The sequence below is a fragment of the Macrobrachium nipponense genome, chromosome 39 (genome assembly GCF_015104395.2).
Source record: "Macrobrachium nipponense isolate FS-2020 chromosome 39, ASM1510439v2, whole genome shotgun sequence".
Lineage (NCBI taxonomy): Eukaryota > Metazoa > Arthropoda > Malacostraca > Decapoda > Palaemonidae > Macrobrachium > Macrobrachium nipponense.
Window position 1 is genome coordinate 35,334,828 of NC_061099.1, and position 22,859 is coordinate 35,357,686.

Below are 22,859 nucleotides of genomic sequence, written 5' to 3' on the forward strand. Positions count from 1 at the left end.
AGTTCTTTCACTTGCAGGATTTTTTTTTTATCGTGAGTTACCTTTACGGCTACCTTCCCTTGAACTTCACTAATTTGACTGTTTATTTCTGTTCAAGAGCCATTTCCCTTTCCTGCTTGTAATGCCTAATATAATTCTTTGTAAACCCACACTTCACAACTGTACTCTTGCTAACGCATGTCCTTGTCCAACTATTCCTTTATGACTATAGTCTTACTATTTTACCTCATTTTGATGAACTAATTTACATTTGCCTCCATAGCAGTTTAGCTTCTCACTTGTATTGAAGTAGTGTTGTCTCTAGCTTTATGAGCGCCTCCCAAGGTAAAACATTCACATTTATTGTTTTTTTTTTTTTCTTAAGTATTATCCCGGTTTTTTTGAGATCAGATTTTATGGCCTCTAAGGCTGTGTCCTGATCCTTAATTTTCTATAATCCTTTACATAAGATTAAATCTTCACTGTCCTCTTTGTTTCTACTGAGATCACATACCTGAGGTTTTAATTTCCTTTGAGTAGTATGCCTTCAGGTCCAACGTATCTAGCCTGACCTTCGTTATAATCCAGCTTAGTCGTAACTGGTTTGAAGCTCTGAGGACTTTTGATTAGGGTTCTTCGAAGACCAGACACAATATCGTCACAGAACATAATAAACTTAGACACAAATGAGACTCATTGCCTATTGAAAACGTGTCAGGTTTGCTTAACAAAACTCCCTAAATCTTGTAAAAATTATATTTCCTCTGGATCTTTCCTAGGTAGTGACTCCTAAGGGCTTTCGGGGCCCGTTATCTAGGACTAATATTTCTTGGGGGCCACTATATTTATGATATTTACAGATACTGACAGTCTTTCGTTGATGTGTAAACGGTAATCCCCAACGGGCATGTGCTAAACACGCCGCAAAGATAACGTAAGGAGTCACTATCTACGAGAGATCCTTCCCTCTATCTCTGAGAAAACGGAAAGATGAGCACCGGAGATAATAAAGATAATAACAATACAACAAATAATGATGATAATAAGACAAATATATGAAAATCTGGTTTTTTGTGTTGGTTCTTCCTTTGTCCGGGTCAGTTCGAGCTGGATTCCACCGATGGGAGTTCGGAAGAGCCGAAGATGCCGAAGAGAAGCTGTCTGTGGAGAGTGGAAGGTTCTGGCGGACATCTTTCAGGCGATTTAAATCTGGTGGAATCCCGGACCTTCGTTTACGTGAGAGTCTTACATTTATTCTTTTATCTCTTTTGTCTCGTTTTACGTTGCTGAAAACGCCTTATCGCGCGTTCTGTCTTTAATAGTGTCTTATCACGTTGTATCTTGAGGTTCTCGCCGATAAAATTGCCTTTGTTGTTGTAGGCTATGTTTTGGGGGGCGGCATTCGTGCCCTTGTTTCGGGTACCCCTAAGGGAAATAATGCCCTTGTGATGCCCTAAATTAACTCCCCGGTCACTGCTATGAGGCCTTTGGCCGTCATAAGTGAGCTGTGAAAGAAAATTTACGATATTGAAACTAAGTTCCCTACCTCTATGGGATAGGCTAGGTAGGTAGGCTAATACAGTCAGTATACGCCTCACGTGGCATACTGTAGGCATTGGGCTGCGTACGTTGTCCATTATTGCACCCACTTTTTGACCTCTAAACTTGACCTCTGAGCGGTTGCAAATTAGGGAGCCTAACCTATTCTAGAATTCTGCATCCTGACCTTACCTTCTTAACCTGCCCTAGGGTGCTGTACCCTGACCTGGCCGGGGGAGCTTTACCCCCCTCGGATTCTCAAAGGGTAATTCTAGGCAATAACTGCATGGCCTGCAAGGAACGGTGAGTAGTCTGCATATTCGTTGGGCAGGCCTCGTAACCCCTTCTGTCCGGGCCGCCAATCCCTCCGCCAAGGTAAGTAGGGTAGAACATCACAGCAGGCCAAGCAGGCCACCTATAATCAACGCTAGCCACCCTCCGAAAAAGTACATTATAACGCGTCCTGACACCCGAGATGGGCATCAGTCGCTACTTGTTGTTGGTGAGAAACGGAGCTAAAGACCTCTACTCTCCTTTCGAAGTAAGTATTTTCTCCAAAGTTAGAAATTAAGGCCAAATTTTAAGATTTAAACAGAGGGTACTGAAAATGGCGCCCACGGCAGCGGAAATCTCACCAAAACGCTTTAGAAATTTTTACTTACAACTAAAAATGTTTCGAAGATTGACGCCATCTCGATGTTTACGGAGTCGCTTGTGTCAACAAACTTTCCATTTCCTGTGATAAATCCGCACACCACTTGTACCCACAGACGCTGGAGCACTTTTATCACAACAATCGAAACACGATTTCTCACCAAGAAGAAGCCAGGAGTAAACAGCTGTTTTGGTAGAAGATGACGAGAAGCGTGCTCTTAGCTAATTTTTAAATAAGTAGTAAAACATCAATATTTTACATATTTATGATGATTAATTTGAAAATATTCGTTATTGAAAAAGTAACTCGACTCTGACTCAAATTTAAGTAATTATTTTTCTGAATTAGAACGTTCTTTTAAGTTCTGTATTATGACGTCACGACATCTTGACTTTCGTACCTATTGTAAATAATTGCTATACTCAACTGTCATTGCAGAACAGTTTACCAGTTATTCATGCAGATTGTTATCAGCTATACATGTAATTGTTATAATCGTAATGCGCATTTATATCTTTATTATTTATTTTTTGGATATATGAAGATGTTTTACTGCTGGATTATCGCCGTAGTGTGACGCAATCGTTTTCGGTCCATGGGCCTCTGTCTGTTTTCGCACCGTAAGAAATTATGGGGCCGAATTTGCAATGACCAGAAAGTCGTTAAAAGAGGAAAGTTAGCATTGAGGGGCATATGTTTTGACTGAGAAAAATACAATTGTTCCGATACGTAATACAAACCCTCGGTCCTTTAACAATAGGAAGGTAACTAGCGGCAGCTGGGACGGTCGTAAGCTCCGAACAAGGGGAGAACGGTAGTTAACTGCTTGTCCGATCGTGCGCGCGCCCGAGAGGTGAAGAATCACTTTTGCTTTCGGCCGCGGGTGTGAAGGACGTGTATTTCATTATATTTTTGCCCTGTGCGTTCGTTGCCGAGAGCTTGATTGCGCTCGGCAAGAGCCTCTTATTTTGTATGAATAGAATGCAATGAAAGTGGATTCGCAATGCAGTTTTCTTTTCATTTTCATTTATTAATTGCATCAAATTTAATTTTGGATCAATTTCCGCTCTTACCCGGGAATTAATCCTTACAATTTATTGCTGTGAAAGTGAAAATAGCAAGTGCAGTATTGTTCATTTTCATATATATTTATGATAGCATCATATTATTATGGATCAAGTTTCCGCTCTTACCGGGAATTGATTTTTCCCTCTTTAAGTTCTATGAAGTGAATCGCAAGTGCAGTATTCTGTTTCATTTTCATTTTACTTTTCACTGCTGTGCGGGGTGGAGGGGAAGCGAAGGTCTGCCAGGAAGTCGTCGAAAGCTCCTCCCGCGACTCCCTTGGTATCCGATTCTTCGTCTTCTTTCCTGCCCCCCCCCCCCACCCCCCCCGCTCAGCTTCCTCGTATTTTGTTTTTGGGGTTTTCTTCCTTCCGTTCGGGGTGGGGCATGTCTCCCCCCCCCGTGCGTGAGGGAACCCCTCTTACTAATCTGTCTGTGCTACCGCAGGTGCTACAGCCGTGGGAGACGACCTTGGACAGGTATGGACCACTGCGGCTGCAGGGCGTGCCTAGCATCCACGATCTGCTGCAGAGTCTAGCGAGGTCTGGGGCGGTGACCTTGGAGTGGTCTCCACTACAACCTTCAACGCCGCTTATACTGCTTCCCCCCGCTGGTCTACACTCCCCCATGCTGTGTCGGTGACGCCGTCTGCCGCTTCTAGGGCCGGTCGCCGCCGTACCGAGGAGGGGGTATGCCGCCGCCGCCTGTGTTTTCTTCGTGTTGCCTGCCCCAGACTTCCGCTGTTCCAGCAGCTCGCCCCTGGACCGGCCGCCAGTACCACGCTGGCTGCCGATGATTCTACGAGGCGATGGCTGGGCCTGCCGTACCTGTCGCTGATGTGGTTCCCGCTACTGGCTTGGCTGTCCCTTCTGTGTTTACCGCTGCCGCTCCTGAGCTGGTTGCTGTTCCTGTCGCTCCTGGTTCCTGCGCCTGTCCAGTGCTGGTCCTGCCCATGGTGTGTCTTCCCCAGTCCCAGGTCCTTCCGGACAGGTGCAGTCGGGCCGTGTTTGCTTCGGCAATAGGCCCGAACTCCGGCCTGGATGGAGGACCTGACGACTGGGTCCCTGCCGTGAGCTGACGAAGAAGAGGAAGGTGTCATCTTCGTCTTCGTCTGTTGCTGCCTTCTCCCCCCTTCGACTTCTAAGGCCCATAAGCCGAAGAAGAAGAAGGCTGCCTCCCCCCCTAAGAAGTCTCCTTCGGGAACTTCTAAGGGCCCGTCCCACCTCGGTGGGATGGGGGGTCCTTCTGCTGGTCCTCCATGCTGGTCCTCCACTGCTCCTTCGGAGCGGGGCCCGTCTCCCCTTCCGTAAGGAAAGAGATAGACGGGGACCAGAGGAGTATCGGTTAGCTCTGGTACTTCCTCGCCTGGTGCTAGCGGCGGATGCCCGCTACGCCAGGTTCCGGCTCGGTCTCTCGTTCGCGGGAGATCCCGAGTGTACGCTCTCCCTCGGGAGACCGTGCAGCCAAAGTTTCGGCGCCAGAGTTCGCTCGGCGCCAAGACCACGGCACGGAGCAGAGGCTGGCGAGAACCGCTCAGGTGACTCTCGCCAGGCCAGCGGCCGCTCTCGCAGCGACCGAGCTTGGTAACCGGGTTTTGTTTATTCCCCCTAAGAAGACTCCTTCGGGAACTTCGAAGGGCTCGTCACATTTCCGGTGTGACGGGGGGGTGGGGGGTTCTTCTGCTGGTCCTCCTGTTCCTTCGGGAACGGGGCCCGTCTCCCTTCTGAGAAGAAGAAGAAGACGGGGACCAAGGGTTGTGCTGGCTACCGCTGGTACACCCTCGCCTGGTCTTGGCAGCTCTCGCTGCTAAGCCAGGTACCGGCTCGGTTTCTCGTCCGCGAGAAGTTCCGAGTGTCGATCTCCTTCGGGTGACCGTGCAGCCAAAGTTAAGACGCCTGAGTTCGCTCAGCGTCATGACCGAGGCACGGAGCAGAAGACTGTCGAGAGCCGCTCAGGTGACTCTCGCCAGGCCAGCGGCCGCTCTCGCAGCTACCAGCTGGTACCTCGGGCGGGGTGGACGTGACGGTCTCTGACCGGCCACGGGTTGAGGCTGGGAAGAGGTCCCCCAGGTCCCCTCGACCGACGGTACCAGCCTCGGCTGGTACCAACGGTTTGACGTGCCGCGAGGACGCTCACCGTCTCACGGCGAAAGCGAGCTCTGCAGGTCACCTGACCGCCGCTCCCACAGGAACCGGGCGGGGATACGATGACCAGCAGCAGCTCGTCTGACGCACGGGGACCGGGGGGGTCGACGTGCTCAGTCGAGCCGCTCGCCACAGGTGAGCGGCACGGCCAGGCCTGCAGATCGATCCCCACCGCGGGTTGGTGATCGGCTGCAGCCCCCCACGGCCAGCGAGCGGGGGGGGAGCGTCAGGTCTGTCTCTCCACTACCTTCAACTTCCTCGGGCTACACCGGGAAGAGCGAGGTAGCTAGGAGTGGATCGTGAGAGGTGCGCCGCTCACGCTCCCGGTCACGACGCCGCACGTGCCACGTATGGTCTTAGGACCAACCAGGACGTACGCGCAAGTGATTGGAGGCGACCGTCAGGGGGAGAGGGGGTAGCGTCGTTCTGTCTCTCCGATACCTTCAACTTCCTCGGTCATACGCCAGGAAGAGCGAGGTATATAGGAGTGATCGTGAGAGATGCGCCGCTCACGATCCCTTACACGACGCCCACGTGCCAGGTTTGGTCTTAGGACCAACCAGACGTACGCGCAATTGTGATTGGAGGCAACCGTCAGGGATCTGTTTGCTGGTCCTTCTTCTGAAGGAGGAGGGTCCTGGGAGCTGCTCTTGTTGGAGGGACTGGACGGTCCTACTCCTCAAGACGCTGTAACTTCCGAGATTCAGAGTAACTTTACCCAGGTTATTGCACTGATTCGTCAGCACAACGACCGGGGGGAAGGATCGCCGCTCCCACCAGCAGAGCCCATGTCTCTGCTCGATCGTTTTGGGGCCCGAGAGGGAACCCAAACCGACGGTGGGTTTTGCCGCGATCGGAGCTTGCCGATTCTGTCTTGAACCAGAGTCTCTCGTCTCCGGACAAGAAGGCTCTCTCAGTTCTGCCGGTCGATCAAGCTACTTCCACCTCCTCTACTGCGACAGCGGCGTTTCTACGTGTCTTCTGGACACCGTATTTAAATTTAAATACTCCTTCGGTCCTCCTGAGAGGTTTCGACCTCGACGAGGACTGGAATGAGTCGGAGGACGGTATCGGCTCTCTCCTGTCAGGTGTCGATCAGCCCCACCCAGACGACGTTCACAGTGGCGGCAGACCCTTACCTACAGTGAGAGTTCGTAACCCTCCTCGGGAAAACGTTTCTCCCTGACGATACGTTTTCCCAGACTCTGAGAGGCCATCGCCGCAAGGCGATGGCTGCTCCTACTCTTCTCCAACTGCTAGTTCCACTGGAATGTGAGCGAGTATCCAATTCCTCCCCCACCCCCCTTCCCTCTCTCCTTACGGCTACGAGGGAAAGGGGAAGATCCTACAGTGATTTCTCTGTAGGGATCCCACGTTGGGGACTGCGCTACCACCCGGGGGGACCTTCGGGTCCTACCTGACGTAAGCCCCGGTCGTTGAGGAGGGAGGTCCTGCCCCATTCTCGATTTCTACGGGAATCGAGAGGACCACCAGCCGATATCGTTTGACGAATTCGGTGGGGGTTTCGCAGATGCTTAGAATTTCTACGGAATTTTCTAGCGCATTCAGAGTGTTAGAGTTTCTTACGATCTCCAAACATTAGGCGAGACCACGGTCCAAAGTGAGCGAGACGAGAATCCCCGATATGTTAACACGATAATCGGGAACCTCGCCTATGCTCGAATTCCTGGAATTTCTAGCATTATGAAGAAACTGCTGCTGAAAGAAGACTATCTCACAGTAGGCGACCAACCTGGAATAGAGAAGAACGGACGGGAATATCCAGTTTGGCTGGAACTATCGTCTTAGTATTCTGTTTTCACCATTGAAGCTTTCCTTCGAGGAAGACTTCTCCTTCACTCTCTTTAATAGAGAACGAAGGTGGTCGATCTCCAATGCCTTATTTTGTTTTCTTGAAGGAAAGAATTTAGGATGGAGATCGTTGTTCAGAATCCTACAAATATACTACTGTATATTAACCTCGTGACATGATTCTGCTAAGCAGTTGAATGGTCCGAGGGTAGGCGCATATCCTGGTTATTCTACGGATTGCGACTTAGACGAAAAGTATTCTAATTGAACTGCAACCCGGGTTGCCTGCAACCTCCCAGGAGTTTCCAGTTTTCAATTTTATATACTTATGGTGTTGTCACAACAACACCATTTAAGCTTTTATATTTACCGAAATTCGTTTCGCTTAAATATAATTGCTCGAGCATATCTTTTATGCTCGGTGGTTCTAGCCGAACGCATTCCTTCGTGGAAAGGATTACTTGGCAACTCAGGATGACGAGTCCAGCGACAGCTACTGCGTATTGAATTGCCCGAGGCATTTCAGTATCAGCTGCCGCTTTGAGATAGACGGTTGTTTATGTCTTTCTCACCTGCTTTGATTGAATAACAACCATATCTCTGGCCAACAATCACGGACTTAAGTCTCTGATTAACGGGGATTCTCGCATACATGAATGACCATCTACTGCTGTGAAACGCTAGTATTCATCGTTCTTCGGTATTGCGAGAATTTTAAACAGAGATATCTATTCGACTCTCATCTTTCTGTTTACCGCACGGTAACAGAATTCTGTAATAGTCTCTTGCTGCATCGTATCCCGATAATGCGAATGATTTTTTGCGGAATCTGAGTTTGTCCTCAAAATATCTTGTATTCGGAGGTTGTACAATTGTTCATTGTTCACCCCGGATTAGCAGATGTATTGAAAGGCATCGCCTACTCCCCACACCTGCCAGCTCTACTTCCAAATGTTCAGCCCATGAGAAGCAGTTCTTCAAGCGGCTCTGTGTTTCATTACTGAAGAACGCCCGCTTTCATTGCACAACGGACAGCAATGAAATGGGCGGTTAGCGTTTTCAGTCATTTGTAAGCACAGGTTTTAGAATCTTGAGATTCCTTCTCTTGATTCAGCTGGAAGACGTAGTTGCATTCATTGCTACCTTCGTCTTCACATCACATAGTGTTGTTTCTCCTTAAGCTGAGATTCAACGTCTATGAGATTTTCTTGCCATCAGGGACCTCGGTCTTTGAAGGCAATTGACTTTCGCCTTTTGAGCTTATGCATTAAGAGAATCATCGCCGCGCGTTCGGCATCGGTGACTAACAAATATTTTATTTGTTTGGGTCTCTCAGCATAACTCTTTAAAGGGCGAAGGTCACGTGACTTACCCGGATGCTTGGACAACTTGCCTCTACTGATTCCGAACCAGTCAGTCGGCAGCTGTCAGAGCGCCCGAGTCAGTTACGAACTATGCTGTTGGGACTTAGTTCGGTTGTTCCAGAGCAATCATTACTTTCGTCTTAATAGCTTGTCAGTATGAGTACTGTACATAACCAAAGTTCGAGAAGAGGGATAGGTCATAGACTATTCCTTCTTTTCGTCTTAGGTAACTGCATGACTTCTCTTGAGAAGTCAAGCACAAGGGATGGGGATTTGTGACGCTCGATTTCGTACCGATCTTCGTAGCGAAGACTCAGAACCCTTCGGTAACTGACGATTGGTTCGAGTCCTTCACAATACCCTCCCTAATGGACTTCAACCGCCTCCGATACGAAGGCTATGCTGCTTTGTCCTGTGAAGGTGGCGACGGAGCTGTCTAAGAAACTCGACACCCAGGATGAGTGTGGACGCCTCTTCATCATTCTCTCGCGTTCCGCAAGAACTTCTCCATGGCGCAGGTAATGAAGGCAGGCGCCTGTCCAACCGGACCGCATGCACCTCCTTCTACCTTCAGGATATTGCCCACAGTTCCTTGGATCTTTTTTCCTTGGGAACCGTGGTGGTTGCTCAACACGTTGTGTAGTTAACCCAGACCCGCCCTCGCAGGCTGAACAGCATCGAGTCCTGGTGTGACCGTAAGAATGGATGAGGAATGAGAGTGTGGACTGGCTCCTCTTCCCATCTTTTTCTTCCCTCTACCTTTGGGTAGAGGGACACGGTCCGTCACCCTGCTGGGTAAGGACGAGATGCAGGTGAGGCTACTCAGTAGAGCACCATCCATATCCCTTTCAGTAGGGATAGGAGTAAATATCCCACCACTTCCTCCAACAAGGGGGATGGAAGTGGATGCCAAATTGGAGACAAAACCCATCATTTTATGATTGTCTCTTGCAAACAGGTAACAAGTTCTTGCTTGCTGGTACGAAGAGATACGCTTGCCTCTCTCTTAGTACTTGGCCCAGAGGTCTGACCATTGATCCTGCGGTGCACACCCCGATCAATCGGACAGAGGTTTGGATCCCTCCCTTGACTCTTACGACCAGGAGGCACTCCAGGGTTGGACGAACACCAGTCTGTTCACCAAAAAGACTCAGATTCCTCCCACCAAGAAGTGAGTCTTCCTATTGTTAAAGGACCGAGGGTTTGTATTACGTATCGGAACAAATGACAATTTGTCGAAAATTGCATTTTTCCTAACTATACAAACCTGAGGTCCTTTACATATAGTCCCACCTCATGCCACCCCTCACTCTGCAACTTTTTGCATGGGCCTAAAGCAAAAGTGATTCTTCACCTCTCGGCGCGCGGGAGCGCGCACTACGATCGGACAAGCAGTTAACTACCGTTCTACTTGTTCTTCAAAGCTTACGACCGTCCCAGCTGCCGCTAGTTACCTTCCTATTGTTAAAGGACCTCAGGTTTGTATAGTTAGGAAAAATGCAATTTTCGACAAATTGTCATATTTATTCAATAGCTAGCTTGTAAAAAATACTTGGTTATAAAAACTTGATTGACAACTCAGCAGCATGTCTACTATGGGTTTCAGAGACAGTGCAAGCACGTTTTTGGGCAATACCTATTTCTGTAACGAACACTCGTAACAGAACGAGATTTTGCTATAGTGCATTACCCAGTGCCGTAATTTATAAGGGTATCGTGAATCACTAATCGTAAAGAATAAAGACACTTGTCCTTGTACCAAGAGACAAAAACTCCATTATGCAGAAATGGATACGAACCACGTGTATAAAGCTCCACCTACCCTCTCCCCACCCCCCCCCCACCCCCCCTCCACCGCCATCCCTTTCCTTCTTCGTTCCGTTCCTCCGCCTTTCTCTCTTCTCTCTCTCTCTATTCTTCTCTTCTCTCTCTCTCCGCTCTCTCTCTCTCTCTCGTCTCTCTCTCTCTCTCTCTGTTGCCATTCGGTATGTGTTGACCCTCCAAAACTGGGTATAAGACTACACACAAAACGTTGAAATTGGTGAAATTCGGCTATGTATTGGAAGTTGAATAAATAAGAATAAAATTCCAAAGAAATTTTATCATTATTGCATTACTATGACAACTAGAATTCATGGAAACAGTTTATAATAATGGAACGGCGTATGTGTGAAGCCTCCACTAATGTGGCAACGATGATTTTGCCATTCTTAGCATGCAAACATTAAAGCATGCAAACATTAAAGGTTACATTTATTTCTGGCATACGATTATTAAATAAATTCAAAATACTAATAAAGACTGAAAGCAAAAAAAAAAAAAAAAAAACGTAGTCGTTCCTCTGCACTTTTCCGTATTCGTTCCTCAATGGTTTTCGGCAGCCAGATGTACGAAAACGTTAGAAACATTTGATTTTATCTACTTTAGAAATATCTGTAATTTTTCGGGGTAATTTGGTTGCAAAAAAGATAATACACATGAATTAAATCAAAAATTTTAAATACAAAGTAATTTTTAAAAATTAACAAATGTTAAATTTAAACTAAATAACGAGTAAAGTAAACATTAGTAGGGAATAAAACTTTGCAGTTTCGACGTCTGTCGTCGTCTGCTGTTCGTAATTGTGTTTATGGTGCGCGCGCTTAGAAACCAGGAACAGCAACGGGTTTAAAGTGCAATGTGGAGTGAACTGAGACCAAAATGTGTATAATAACAATCAAATAAGCACTGTGGAGTTTCAGTTGTGATGGCAGAAGGATAAAAACCGCCGATTACAAGTAAGAATGAATTCAGTTCAAACCATAACCCCGGGAATAAACAAGTTTCATACTTTCACTAATATAGCAACAAAATGTTGTTTTATTGTGCTGATTACAACTGCAATCTTGAGTAAGATCAATAAACGTTACATACATACGCTAACATTGTTCAAATGAGTGCTGGGAAGGCTGGGGAAAGATGGTGGCCGTCACTGATGAGAACCGTCCATGCAAAACGTAGCCGCCATATTGGATTTCAAAACTGCCTTGAAAACATATTTTACGAAGAGCTCACATTTTAGTTCGTATGGGGCTTTCCCATATATCATATTGTTGACGAAACTTCAGTCTTTTAAATGGTATGCTTATAGAGTTGCAATTGTATTCATGTTTCACCAATTAAATATCGAGTGAAATAATTAACCCGCGTCACCGTGATGTGAGGGGTTGGCCTGTCGTGATATTCTACCCTAGTTCCATCCGAAACAGCTGACGAACAGCTGACGACCTCGTGTGCCCCGATGCGCGACCCCGAGCCCAACCCAAGAAGCCATGCGACCTTCCCAGTCGCTTCTTGCTGTCCTTCCCGACATTGCTTCGTCCTCGTGCCCTCCCGCGACCTCGCGCTATCCCACTCACGAACAGTTTGCTGCGGTCAATCCGGTCTCTTTAATTCATTTAATGCATTTTTAGAATTAGTTAAACGTGCATATCCATTAAATAGAGTAGTTTCAACACCCGTTAAAATGCGGTCTAATTCCACTGAAACGCAACAATCATTGATAGATCGCTCCACCCAAACGGATCCGTTGAAAACACGAGTGTTTCTCCCCCCAATTTTATCCGGCCCGATCCCGCCAAAATCACTCCAGCCAGCTCCGAAGAGAGGAAGGTTCAAACCGTCCGAATTGTCTGACGATTCCGATTTCCAGCTTTAGTTCTACCCGTCCGACTTGTCTGCCGATTTCCGATTTCGACTCCTTGATTTGATTTCCAGCCCAACAAAGGTAAGTCCGGTTTTATACTTTTTTTTTTTTTTTTTCAGATCATACGAGCTTGCTCGATTCAATTATCTATTTTTTTTCTAAGTAGGCCAACGAAAACAGTGTTAGTCCACCCGTTCTAACTCGGCTTAGGTGGGTTCGTTTCGTTATGGTCATTTTTAGTTAGGTACGTTCGTTTTTTTTTTCTATGCATCTTGTGCAAAAACCTTTGCTTGGGCTATGTTATCAATGTAAATGCGTTATTTTAATTATTTTGTCCAAATTAAGCACGCCATTGTTATTTCCGCTATGCTGAAGTCAGGCACGCTCAACACATCCGAACATTCACGTTCGCTAGAAGTCCACGTGTTCGAACGCAGTCCATGTGTTCGAGCAAACAACGTGGCCTTGACTTTAACCAATGTATTCTCGGAAATATTCATTTTGTTTAGTTATCAGTAAGGATATACAGGTGCCAGCCATATGTATGGACAAGTTATATTGGTTAGATATTTATAATTGTTAACTTACTACACAGGGGGGTCCAGGGGGGCAAAGCCCCCCGGCCAGGTAAGGACATGCAGACTTAGTTTGGTTAGGTCGGTTCCTTTGGTTAGGTAGCAATCACTGTTAATATACTATACTGGGGCGTCCCCCCGGCCAGGTAAGGACGTGGAGACTAACTATGGTTAGGTTGGTTCCTTTGGTTAGGTAGCAATCACTTAATATACTATACTGGGGGGTCCAGGGGGGCGCAAGCCCCCCCGGCCAGGTAAGGGCACGCGGCCTAAGTTTGGTTAGGTTGGTTCGTTTGGTTACGATCACCGGAGCTCCTACAGTTTAGTTGGAACAGGAGCTCCTACAGTTTAGTTGAAACGGGAGCTCATACAGTTTAGTTGGCCACTGGTTTCGTTTGCTAGGGTTTCGTGGTTTTTAGTATTCATTGCCGTCGTTTGGTTAGCCTAACACAACGGGGGACGGGACCTCCTACATTTTTGTTGGTACGTGAGCTCCTACAGTTTACTTGGCAACGGGTTTCGTCTGCTAGGCCAACGAAAACAGTGTTAGGGGTCCTAAGTTTGGTTAGGTTGGTTCGTTTGGTTACGATCAGTTCAGTTGGCCATGTACCGCATTTCATACATGAACATTCTATTAGGCTAATAGCCCATATGTTCGGTCTACGAATGTTGAGTAGGGGGACAGTTTAGGGAGATGAATCGATTAATTAGTAGACATTAAACGTGGCCACCTAAACTGAGTATGGGGAGGAGCTGCTACAGTTTAGTTGGCCACGTGTTCCGTCTGCTAGGGTTTCGTGGTTTTCCTTTTTCATTGTCGTCGTCTGCCTCTCTCCCCACCCAAAAAACCCCGGTTTCCCAATCAGTCCCCCCTTACCGTTTTCATTTACTTTTAACCAAAACTCGTGTGTTCTCCCCCCACCCAAAAACCCCGGTTCCCAATAGGGTCCCCCATTACCGTTTTTTTAGGTTTTCGGGTTTTCCAACACTACACATGTTTTCAAAACTAGCGCCAAAACAAACGGCTGCCATCTTGTTTGTATTCGTCCGCCGATGCTCTAGCAGAAAGTACTCGTGCCCGATGAATCTGCAGGCGCTCCGGAACGGTCTTGCAAATACGAAAGCCACTAGGGATTTGGGCGTCAAATGTATTTCGTCGTGTTTAGTACTGGTCCCTGGGGGCTAATTACAGTTCAAACCCCAAAAATAACTCTAAAGTCTTAATAAGTAATCTAAATACTTGGTATAAGGAACGGTAATTTCCAAAGAAATACCTGACGCAGAGTTATTACCTACATCTACCCCCTCAAGGTACCTATTAGGTAGCCTACTGAATACCTAGGTATCCTTGTCTCCCAACTCTGCATACTTATACCACACTTTACCTCCATTCCATTACCTTTCTTGTATCATGTTATCCAGCCACTATAACTCATCCCAGTCATTGTCTAAAGCTCTGAATGGATGAACATGTGCGAGCACTTGGCTCTGAGCTGAATTTTCACAAGTCGTCCTTGTCCAATAAATTTGTGTAATGGGAGCCGTGGTAAGCTACTGGACTGCTTGAGCTGGTAACAGCCTAATTAGGACAGATAGTGTGCCGTAGCCGAATAAGAGCAAGCTACTGTTGTAGGTTTGGGAGCCAGTGCAGATGGGGCCGTCATTTTGTTTGGCCTAGGCCAGCCCTTACCTGTAGTGGGCATGTCTGAGAAAATGTGACCTAATCAGTCTTATCTTTACTTAACCTGACCTACGATGTGCTCTCACCTGGTTTTTGCTCCCCTTTCCCCTCCCGAACTTCCCATAGTAAGCCAGCTTTTCTATCTGCTTGGACTTAGTTTTTGTGGTAAATTGTTACTTCAATTCCACCCCCACTCACGTGACTGGGTAAGCCTTGTATGTCAAGTCCAAAGGTTTGTATTTGTGTAGGAACAAATAGCAAATTTGTCAAGCAATTTGTATTTTCCATAATATAAAAACCTTTAGGTCTTGCCATTTATGAACTGGATATTGGTACGGCAGCCGTACCCCGATCGCGGTAGATATTGGTACGGCAGTGAATTGCGCATGCGCGAACCCTTGTTTACTGCCTCAGGCGTATCAGTGACAGCAAGAAAAATGGCAACGGGCCAAAAAACAGATGTTTTCAGGCTTTAACGAGCTGAAAAAAGCCATGGACATCTATGAAGACTCAAACTTTCAAAAATTGTATATACGTAGGTCATGAGCGATCGAATCGGCCTTGAAAAGAACTCCGAAGAGGAGATTCAAAGAGGATTATATTTAAATAAATATATACACTACCATCGTACCTTTGGTGACTTTCTCGGCCCTTTATTCTGCCCGACATCAGCAGTTGCAAAGGGCCACCTTTATACACTTTACAATATTCTTTTAATTCACTTCATTGGGTATTGCAGCTGTCGGAAAAGACGATAGAATTTACCAGCTAGTGAAGTGGCAAAATTAAACAAAATTTCAGCACTATTCCATTAAAATTGGGGTAGTTTGGTTTTTGTAGCTAACTAAAAAATGGGGGATAGATGTTCAAAAAGAGGGACTGTCCCGCCTAAAAGCCGAACTCTGGTCACAATACAGTATGATTAGCAAACTGGTGAATGGATACAGCTAACTGCCGTACCTACAGCAAGTCAAGAGCGCAATACAACACCACTGACAGAATCTGCCGTACCTCCACCACACTGTTATTTGTACGGCAGGAGGTCTGAAATTGACGCATGCGCAATTCACTGCCGTACCATTATCTACCGCGATCGGGATACTGCTGCCGTACCAATATCCTGTTCCTTACATTTCTGGCCTATGTTTGATACCTGGGTCAAAAGGCAAGGTGAATGCAGAGATAAGTGGGCGGGGCTTCCCCCCTACCGTCATTAGTTAATGACCTTGTCTGGAAGTTCAACAGCCATTCCAGTTAGCGTTTGCAAGCAAAATTCCCATTTTAAGAATTAAAGGTTGTATGTTTAAAAAGATACAAATTATTTCAAGAATTTACTATTTTAATAATTCATGTAAAGTACGTACATGACTAGGCTAATACATTACGTATGTATTTGAAATAGGATAAAATTTTATTGTCTATGAGGCCTTTCTTGGGTAGGTGAAAATAGTAACTTTGGCTGGAAAGTGGGGAAATTTCAGTTAATACATAGCAATGGTATTGCGATCGTCTTTTCAGAATACAATATTTTCCTCAGCATACAACTCATTATAATATCTCAGTCATTTGGCAATTTAAGGTTTTTAATTGCCAAATAACTCGTTGAGTAAAAGTTTGACATCTCATGTGGATGACATATATGTGGCATAAAATGTTAGCTTATCTTTTTCTTTTTTCTCTCTCAAGGCATTGGAGCATTACTTTGACAGAATGAATAAATAAAAGATTACAGTAAAGTCATTTTGACTGGTATGAAATGAAAGTACAATATGTTTAAAAGGAGGTCAGTAATATAAAATCTTTGGCAAATTAATTGTAGTATAAGCTTACCTTCTGCTTGCTAATACTGTATGTTCTAGCAGACATCATTAAAGTTTATTATTTTAACACTTTATGTATGTGTATATAATTTTGGTATCATTATAAAGTTAATTTTATATTCGTGCAATGAAATTGAGGAGTGAGAGATGTGTATTTCTGGTGATAGATGTTCACTCTCGACGTGGTTCGGAAGTCACGTAAAGCCGTTGGTCCCGTTGCTGAATAACCACTGGTTCCATGCAACGTAAAAACACCATACTAACAAAACAAACAATCATGCAATGAAATTGTATATGGAATAAAGTTTGAATGTTAATTTTTCTTTTCTTTTGCAGGTCTAGTCAGCACAAAGCACATGTGGGATGGTCCAAATATCAAACTTGGTTCATGAGGCCCTCTCAAGAAAATCTGCTGGCAATAATATTACTACAGCCAAAAAGTGGCTTGTAGTATTTGTTGTCGTAATAGCTGTTCTTGTACAGGACCTGTAAGTAAAAGTGGCTTGTAGTATTTTTTGTTGTAATTGCTGTTCTTGTACAGGACTTGTAAGTAATGATATTAATTTGTTCCTTCAGAATTGCAAATCATCACCTTTTGTGCAGGAACATTCCTCAGCTCAAGCCGGAATTGGTTATTGAAACTTGGGAACAAGTTAGGTAACTGCTGGTTAAGGGGAATGACTGGGGGAATGCATTTTACTCACCTGGCATCACTAGGCACTTTTTCTTTGGTTGCCATCAAATGAGGTTGTCTGGCTGCCTTCATACTGACTGCAGAGCTGTTACTTATTTGGTTATTTTGAGTATCTTTTATATAAGGAAAGTAGTGTCATTAATGCAGGTGTGAAGGCATTGGCAAATGTAGAGAACCTTCATTCTTTCCAATTAGGTGGATCCATTATGTTTGCTACTCCTTACTAGGGGTAGCTTTGGAAATTTTGGTAGAGGAACGCTCCTCCAAGCAATAATTGTTGATTAGTGTCTATAAAAAAATACGTTCAAGTGAAGTGACTGACTAGAGTAATTGATTACAAGCATAAATTAACAGAAAATAAAATTTCACAATCACAACCATGACAACCATACTATTTAGATTATATACTTCTGTTGTTGCTGTAATAGTAACAGTAATGGTGGTCATTGAAATATACATATAGACTATAGTTATATACTTCTGTTGTTGCTGTAATAGTAACAGTAATGGTGGTCATTGAATTGTACATATAGTAGTACTAAAACAATGAAATGTTTATGGAACACTCGCTTATTAATGCACTAATACTTGGCATGGCCTCCGTGACTTAAAAAAATTGATATGCTCTGGGACTGAGGACAGGGATCAGTTCTTATTTTTTCATTTTTCCCAGAGTATTTTTTTTTCAATATATAGGAGTAGGTTCAAACAGGCAAAATCTGATGGAAGTCAAGGTCATCCATGCACTCTACTTGATTACTGATAATTTTCATGCCTTGATTTCCCACCCTTTCCTTGTTTCTATATTTCCCCTGTTGTGTGGAAGCATAGGGCTTAGTTGTCAGTCAGTATATTCTGGGTCAGTTTTATTCCTATGGATTTTTCAAGTATTATGATGCATGAATATAGATGTGGAATAGCATCAATCCAGGGTTCTAACAATAATTTAAAGGATTGGTCCTACAGGGTGTCCAATTATATTATTATCATTAGTATTTGTTTCTTCGCTATTCATTGTTGGGCTTGCAATTGCACCCATAGAGCAAAATCAAATTGGGGGGACTAGAGCCAAGGGACATTGAAGACCTTGAATGTGGACAAATATATAGTTGAAGTGTTTGTGTGGAAAACTAATTTTGTTTTTGAAAAGTTCTGTAGTTTCATGCTTCCTGTAATATTCCTTTATTACATGTGTACATGCAGGTTAGTAGTTAATTTTGTGGGATTCTGTGACTTTATATTCATGTTACAAATGTATCTACAAATGATATATCTTAACAAATCCTTTCAGGCGCAGTGGTGAAAGTGGACAAGGAAGTCTTTGGCGGAGTGTTTGTGTGATTGGCTGCATATTTGCCAGTATTATTTTCTTGAAACTTTTGTGGCGATATATCAGCCAGTGCTTCAAGTTATCTCCAATGGAAGTCTCAGAAAAACAACGTTCACTTTTGTCCATAGATGAAACAGGTATGTATTAGCTATTATTGGATATCACTGTTTATAAGTATTATTGCAGAGCATGTGTTGATGGTGAAAAATGTCTGCCATGTTATGGAACTGGGGTTAACTGGCAGTTCACAGATTTTTAGGTTTATTTCAGACATTAAATTTATAGCAAACAAAACCTCATTAATTATAACAAGACAATATTGAGTGGAACAAGTTGGTTAATTTAAGATACTGTATTTACTTTCCTGATAGTTTTAAATATGTTTAGATACAGTAATTTGTGTTGCTGTGCAGCACTGTTCTTAAAGAATATCTAATTGAATTAGTGTTTTGTAATTGATTTTTTAATTTAATTATCATTACTAGAATTTTCTTGAATATAAAAAGTAAAATTAATTGTTTCTTGAATAACTCAGTTTTTTATTATTATTATTGTTATTATGAAATACAGCGATTACTAAAAGAATATGAACCAACATGTCCACAAAACTGTACAATTACAGTAGGTAAATACACCTTCGCATCTACATCATGAAATTAAGAAGGAAATTCATGAAAGTAAGAAGGAAATGTAAAGTAGTTTATGACAAAGAAATTATGAAAAGCTGAGAAGGACTTAGTGATATTTATTGTGTAGAATAATGTGATTTTGATGAATACTGATTTTTGTAGCATTTCTGTAATCAGGAATTTATAATGTCACTGATTTTGTTTTTGTGTGTACGTATTTTGTGTGATGAATTTGTCAGCATTGTAAGTGGAATGTTTTGATTCTTGCTATTGGACTTGAGTAACTGAGTTATTTTAACACATCTGATATCTTTGTAGATGTTGGATTTAAACCTTCAACTCCAAAGAAAGCCTGCTCAACTCCTGTGGTTGATAAATCAGTCCCTCTATCATCGCTGTTTTTGGCTTCACTAAGAACACCTGCAGGGGGACAAGTCACACCCATGAATATGTCAGCAGCATCCTGGGCTAGTCCACCTCCTGCAGGACCAGGTGCAATGTCACCTGTAAACTTAATGTCAAACGGTTGGGGAACACCTTCTATGATGCGGACTCCTGCAGCTGCTGTGGGACTCACCCCCATGAATATGTCTGCTGCTTCTTGGGCAAGCCCAGCTCCAAATAGCTCCACGTCGTCTCCAAGTCCCACTGGCAGTCCAGGTACTAACTGAAAAATTTTAGGTGAATTTATTATGCCACTTACCATTAGTCAGCACAGCTTACACCTGGAATAGAGTAATGAAATGTCTAATTGGTGTATGGTATATTTGCTCTTTCATTTGTGATAATTTTGTACATTTAGTTAGGGCATAAGAAAATGGCATTAGGTCATTGACAACACAGTTGTGTTATTGAAACAAGATTCTGAGACATTTTCATAATTTGGTAAGTCTCTGCCTTGCCTAGAAAGAAAATGAAATGTTACAAGTTATAAGTGTTTGTTCCGACACGGCATACAAACCTTCGGTCCTTTTACAATAGGAAGGTACTAGCGGCAGCTGGATAGGTCGTAAGCTTTCGAACAAGGGGTTCGGTAGTTAACTGCTTGTCCGACAGGCGCGCTTGCGCGCGACTGGGAGGTAAACAAAACACTTTTGCTTTCGGCCCTCACAGCGCTGGACGTGTGTGTTCGACGCTCTCTGCCCGCTTCTCGTCGTTTGCTTTCTTGAGAGTATATGGTTGTGTTTGTGTATGAAAGAATTCATTGTAAGTACAATCATTTCTCTCTTTTCATATTATCTGAAGTGTTATTGATTAATGATGGAATCTCCTCGCCTCGCTACCCCACGGAGACTATGCCCGGGTACCAAAGGGCGTAAATGCGGGAAGTTCCGCTCTTTCCCGGAGATAGACCCTCATGTTTTGTGTGCTCGGTGTCGGGGGCGCGAATGCACCCGAGCCGAGCCATGTGAATGTTTGCAATAGTTGGTCGGAGGCGCCAGTGGACTTTGTATGAGGGGCAGGAAGAGCGAAGGCCTGCAAAGGAGTCGTCGGAAAGCTCTCCCGCGACTCCTTTGGTGACGGACACTTCGTCTTCTTTCCTGCCGCCCGCTCAACTTCCACGTATCGCGCCTTCCCCTTCGGGGGGGGTTTCTAGGTCCTTCTCCTCTCCTGACTTGTCGAGTGTGGAGGAGGGCGCTAGATACCCTGACGTCGAGTTGTACTCTGGGTCCTCTATCCGTTCGTCTTCGCGCGAACGGGTAGAGGATCCCCCTAATCACCCGACTTTTGCCTCCTCAGGTGCGGTTTGCCGCGAAGGATGACCTCGGACAGGTGGGGCATCGTTTGGAGGGGCTGCAGGGCGTGCCGAGTGTCCGGGGCTGCTCTACCATCATCGCTGGCTCCGTGGCGGTCACCCATGCTACGGTCACGACCACACCACGACCCTTACAACACCCGGCTACGCTTCACCTCCTCACCTGGTGTTTACACCCCGCACGCGGTCTCTGTGACACCCACTACATCGGTGCAGGGGCCAGTCGCCGTACCTCGGGGGAGTGTGATGCCGCCACCTGGGTTTGCCGTGCTGCCGCGACCGGACTTCGTGTGCCCGAAGAGCTCGCCCCTGGACCTCCCACCGGTACCTAGGATGTCTGTGCCGCTGGTCCGCCCATCTGGACCGCCTACACAGTCTGCCGTACCTGCCGTACCTGCCCAGCTGCTGTCCACGGACGTGACGTTGACCACTGCTGCCGTTCCTGTACCTGCTCCTGCTGTCTCTTCTGCCGTTCCTGTGATGCCTGCACCTGCTGATGTTGTTCCTGTTCCTGGCGCCGCTGCTCCCGATGCTGATCTGTTCGGACAGGTGCGTCCGGGCCCTGTTGCTTCGGCAACAGCAGCCCCGGCTCCGCTCTGGATGACAGATCTGACGTCGGTCCTGAGGAGGTTGACGAAGAAGAAGAAGAAGAGAGAAGGAAGGTGTCGTCGTCGTCTTCATCGTCTTCTTCGTCGTCGTCGTCGTCTGCCGCCTCTTCCCCTTCTTCTTCTAAGGCTCCCCCGCCGAAGAAGAAGAAGGTCGCCTCCCCCCCCTAAGAAGTCTCCTTCGGGAACTTCTAAGGGCCCGTCTCGCTCTGGTGAGACGGGGGGTTCTTTCCGCTGGTCACCCTGCTCCTTCGGGGCAGGACCCGTCTCTTTTCCGCAAGGAAGAAGACTACGGGGACCAGAGGAGTGCCGGCTAACACCGGCACTTCCTCACCTGCTGTCAGTGGTTCGTCCACAGCAGCAGGGTCCGTCTCGGCCTCTCGTTCGCGAGAGGTACCGAGTGTACGGTCGCCTAACAGCGGCCGTACAGCCAAGAACCAGACCTCTGAGTCCGCTCAGCGTCAGGTTCACGGCACGGAGCGGAGAGACTGGTGACAGCCGCTCACGCGACTCTCACCAGAAACCAGCTCTCGCTCTCGCGGCGAGCAGCTGGCTACCCGGGCGGACGTGACGGTCCATGACCGGCCACGGGCTGAGGCTGGGAAGAGGTCCCCCCGTTCGCCGGCACCAGCCACGGCTGGTACCAGCGAACTGACGCACCGTGAGGATACGCACCGATCTCACCGTGGACAGTGGAGCTCGCCGGTCGCCTGACCGTCACTCTCACAGAGAGCGATCGGGTACGGCGACCAGCACCAGCTCCTCTGACACACGAGACCGGGGCCGCTGTTCTCGGTCCAGCCGTTCTCCACAGCGAGACGGCTCGACTAGGTCTGCAGCTCGATCGCCACCGCGGGTTGGCGATCGCCTGCAGTCCTTCCAAGCCCGCTGGTTCTGCCAGAGCGAGGAGGGAGCGTCAGGTCGTCTGCTCCCATACCTTCAACCTCCTCGGGTTACACCGGGAGGGGCGAGGTATTGAGGAGTGATCGTGAGGGGTGCGCCCCTCAGGATCCCACCACGTCGTCGTACGTACAGGCACGGTTCTCGGCCAGCCAGGTCGTACGCACAGGTGGTTGGAGGAGACCGAGAGGAGTCTGTCGCTGTTCCTCCCCTTGAGGGAGGAGGGTCTCGGGAGATGCTCCTTTGTTCCGATACGTAATACAAACCCTCGGTCCTTTAACAATAGGAAGTAGCTAGCGGCAGCTGGAACGGTCGTAAGCTTCGAACAATGGGGAGAACGGTAGTTAACTGCTTGTCCGATCGTCGCGCGCCGCGCGACTGGGAGGTAAACAAATCACTTTTGCTTTCGGCCGTGTGTGGGAAGGACGTGTTCGTCATCGCTCTGCCCGCTTTGTCGTTTGCTTTTGAGTTTGAGTATTTGCCTTCTCTTTCTGTATAAATCAGAGTGACTGTAAGTACTTGTACATTTCTTTATTGAGCTTGCAATGAGTGAGGAAGAAATGGAGATATCACCGCGCCCTCCAGTCGCCCGTAGAGTGTGTCCCGGGCTGGAGGGGCGTAGATGT

At 46.2% G+C, this 22,859-nt stretch overlaps 1 protein-coding gene across 1 annotated transcript in view; it reads left to right on the forward strand.

Moving 5' to 3' along the window:
* Positions 1-1,061: 1,061 nt before the first annotated feature.
* Positions 1,062-22,859, forward strand: part of LOC135210294 (transmembrane protein 209-like) — a 50,593-nt gene continuing 28,795 nt past the window's right edge. The window contains exons 1-4 of the mRNA XM_064243177.1: positions 1,062-1,215; positions 16,656-16,807; positions 18,305-18,480; positions 19,291-19,632. Coding sequence (XP_064099247.1) covers positions 16,683-16,807; positions 18,305-18,480; positions 19,291-19,632 — 643 coding nt within the window. The 5' untranslated portion in view covers positions 1,062-1,215; positions 16,656-16,682. The remainder of the gene's footprint in view (positions 1,216-16,655; positions 16,808-18,304; positions 18,481-19,290; positions 19,633-22,859) is intronic.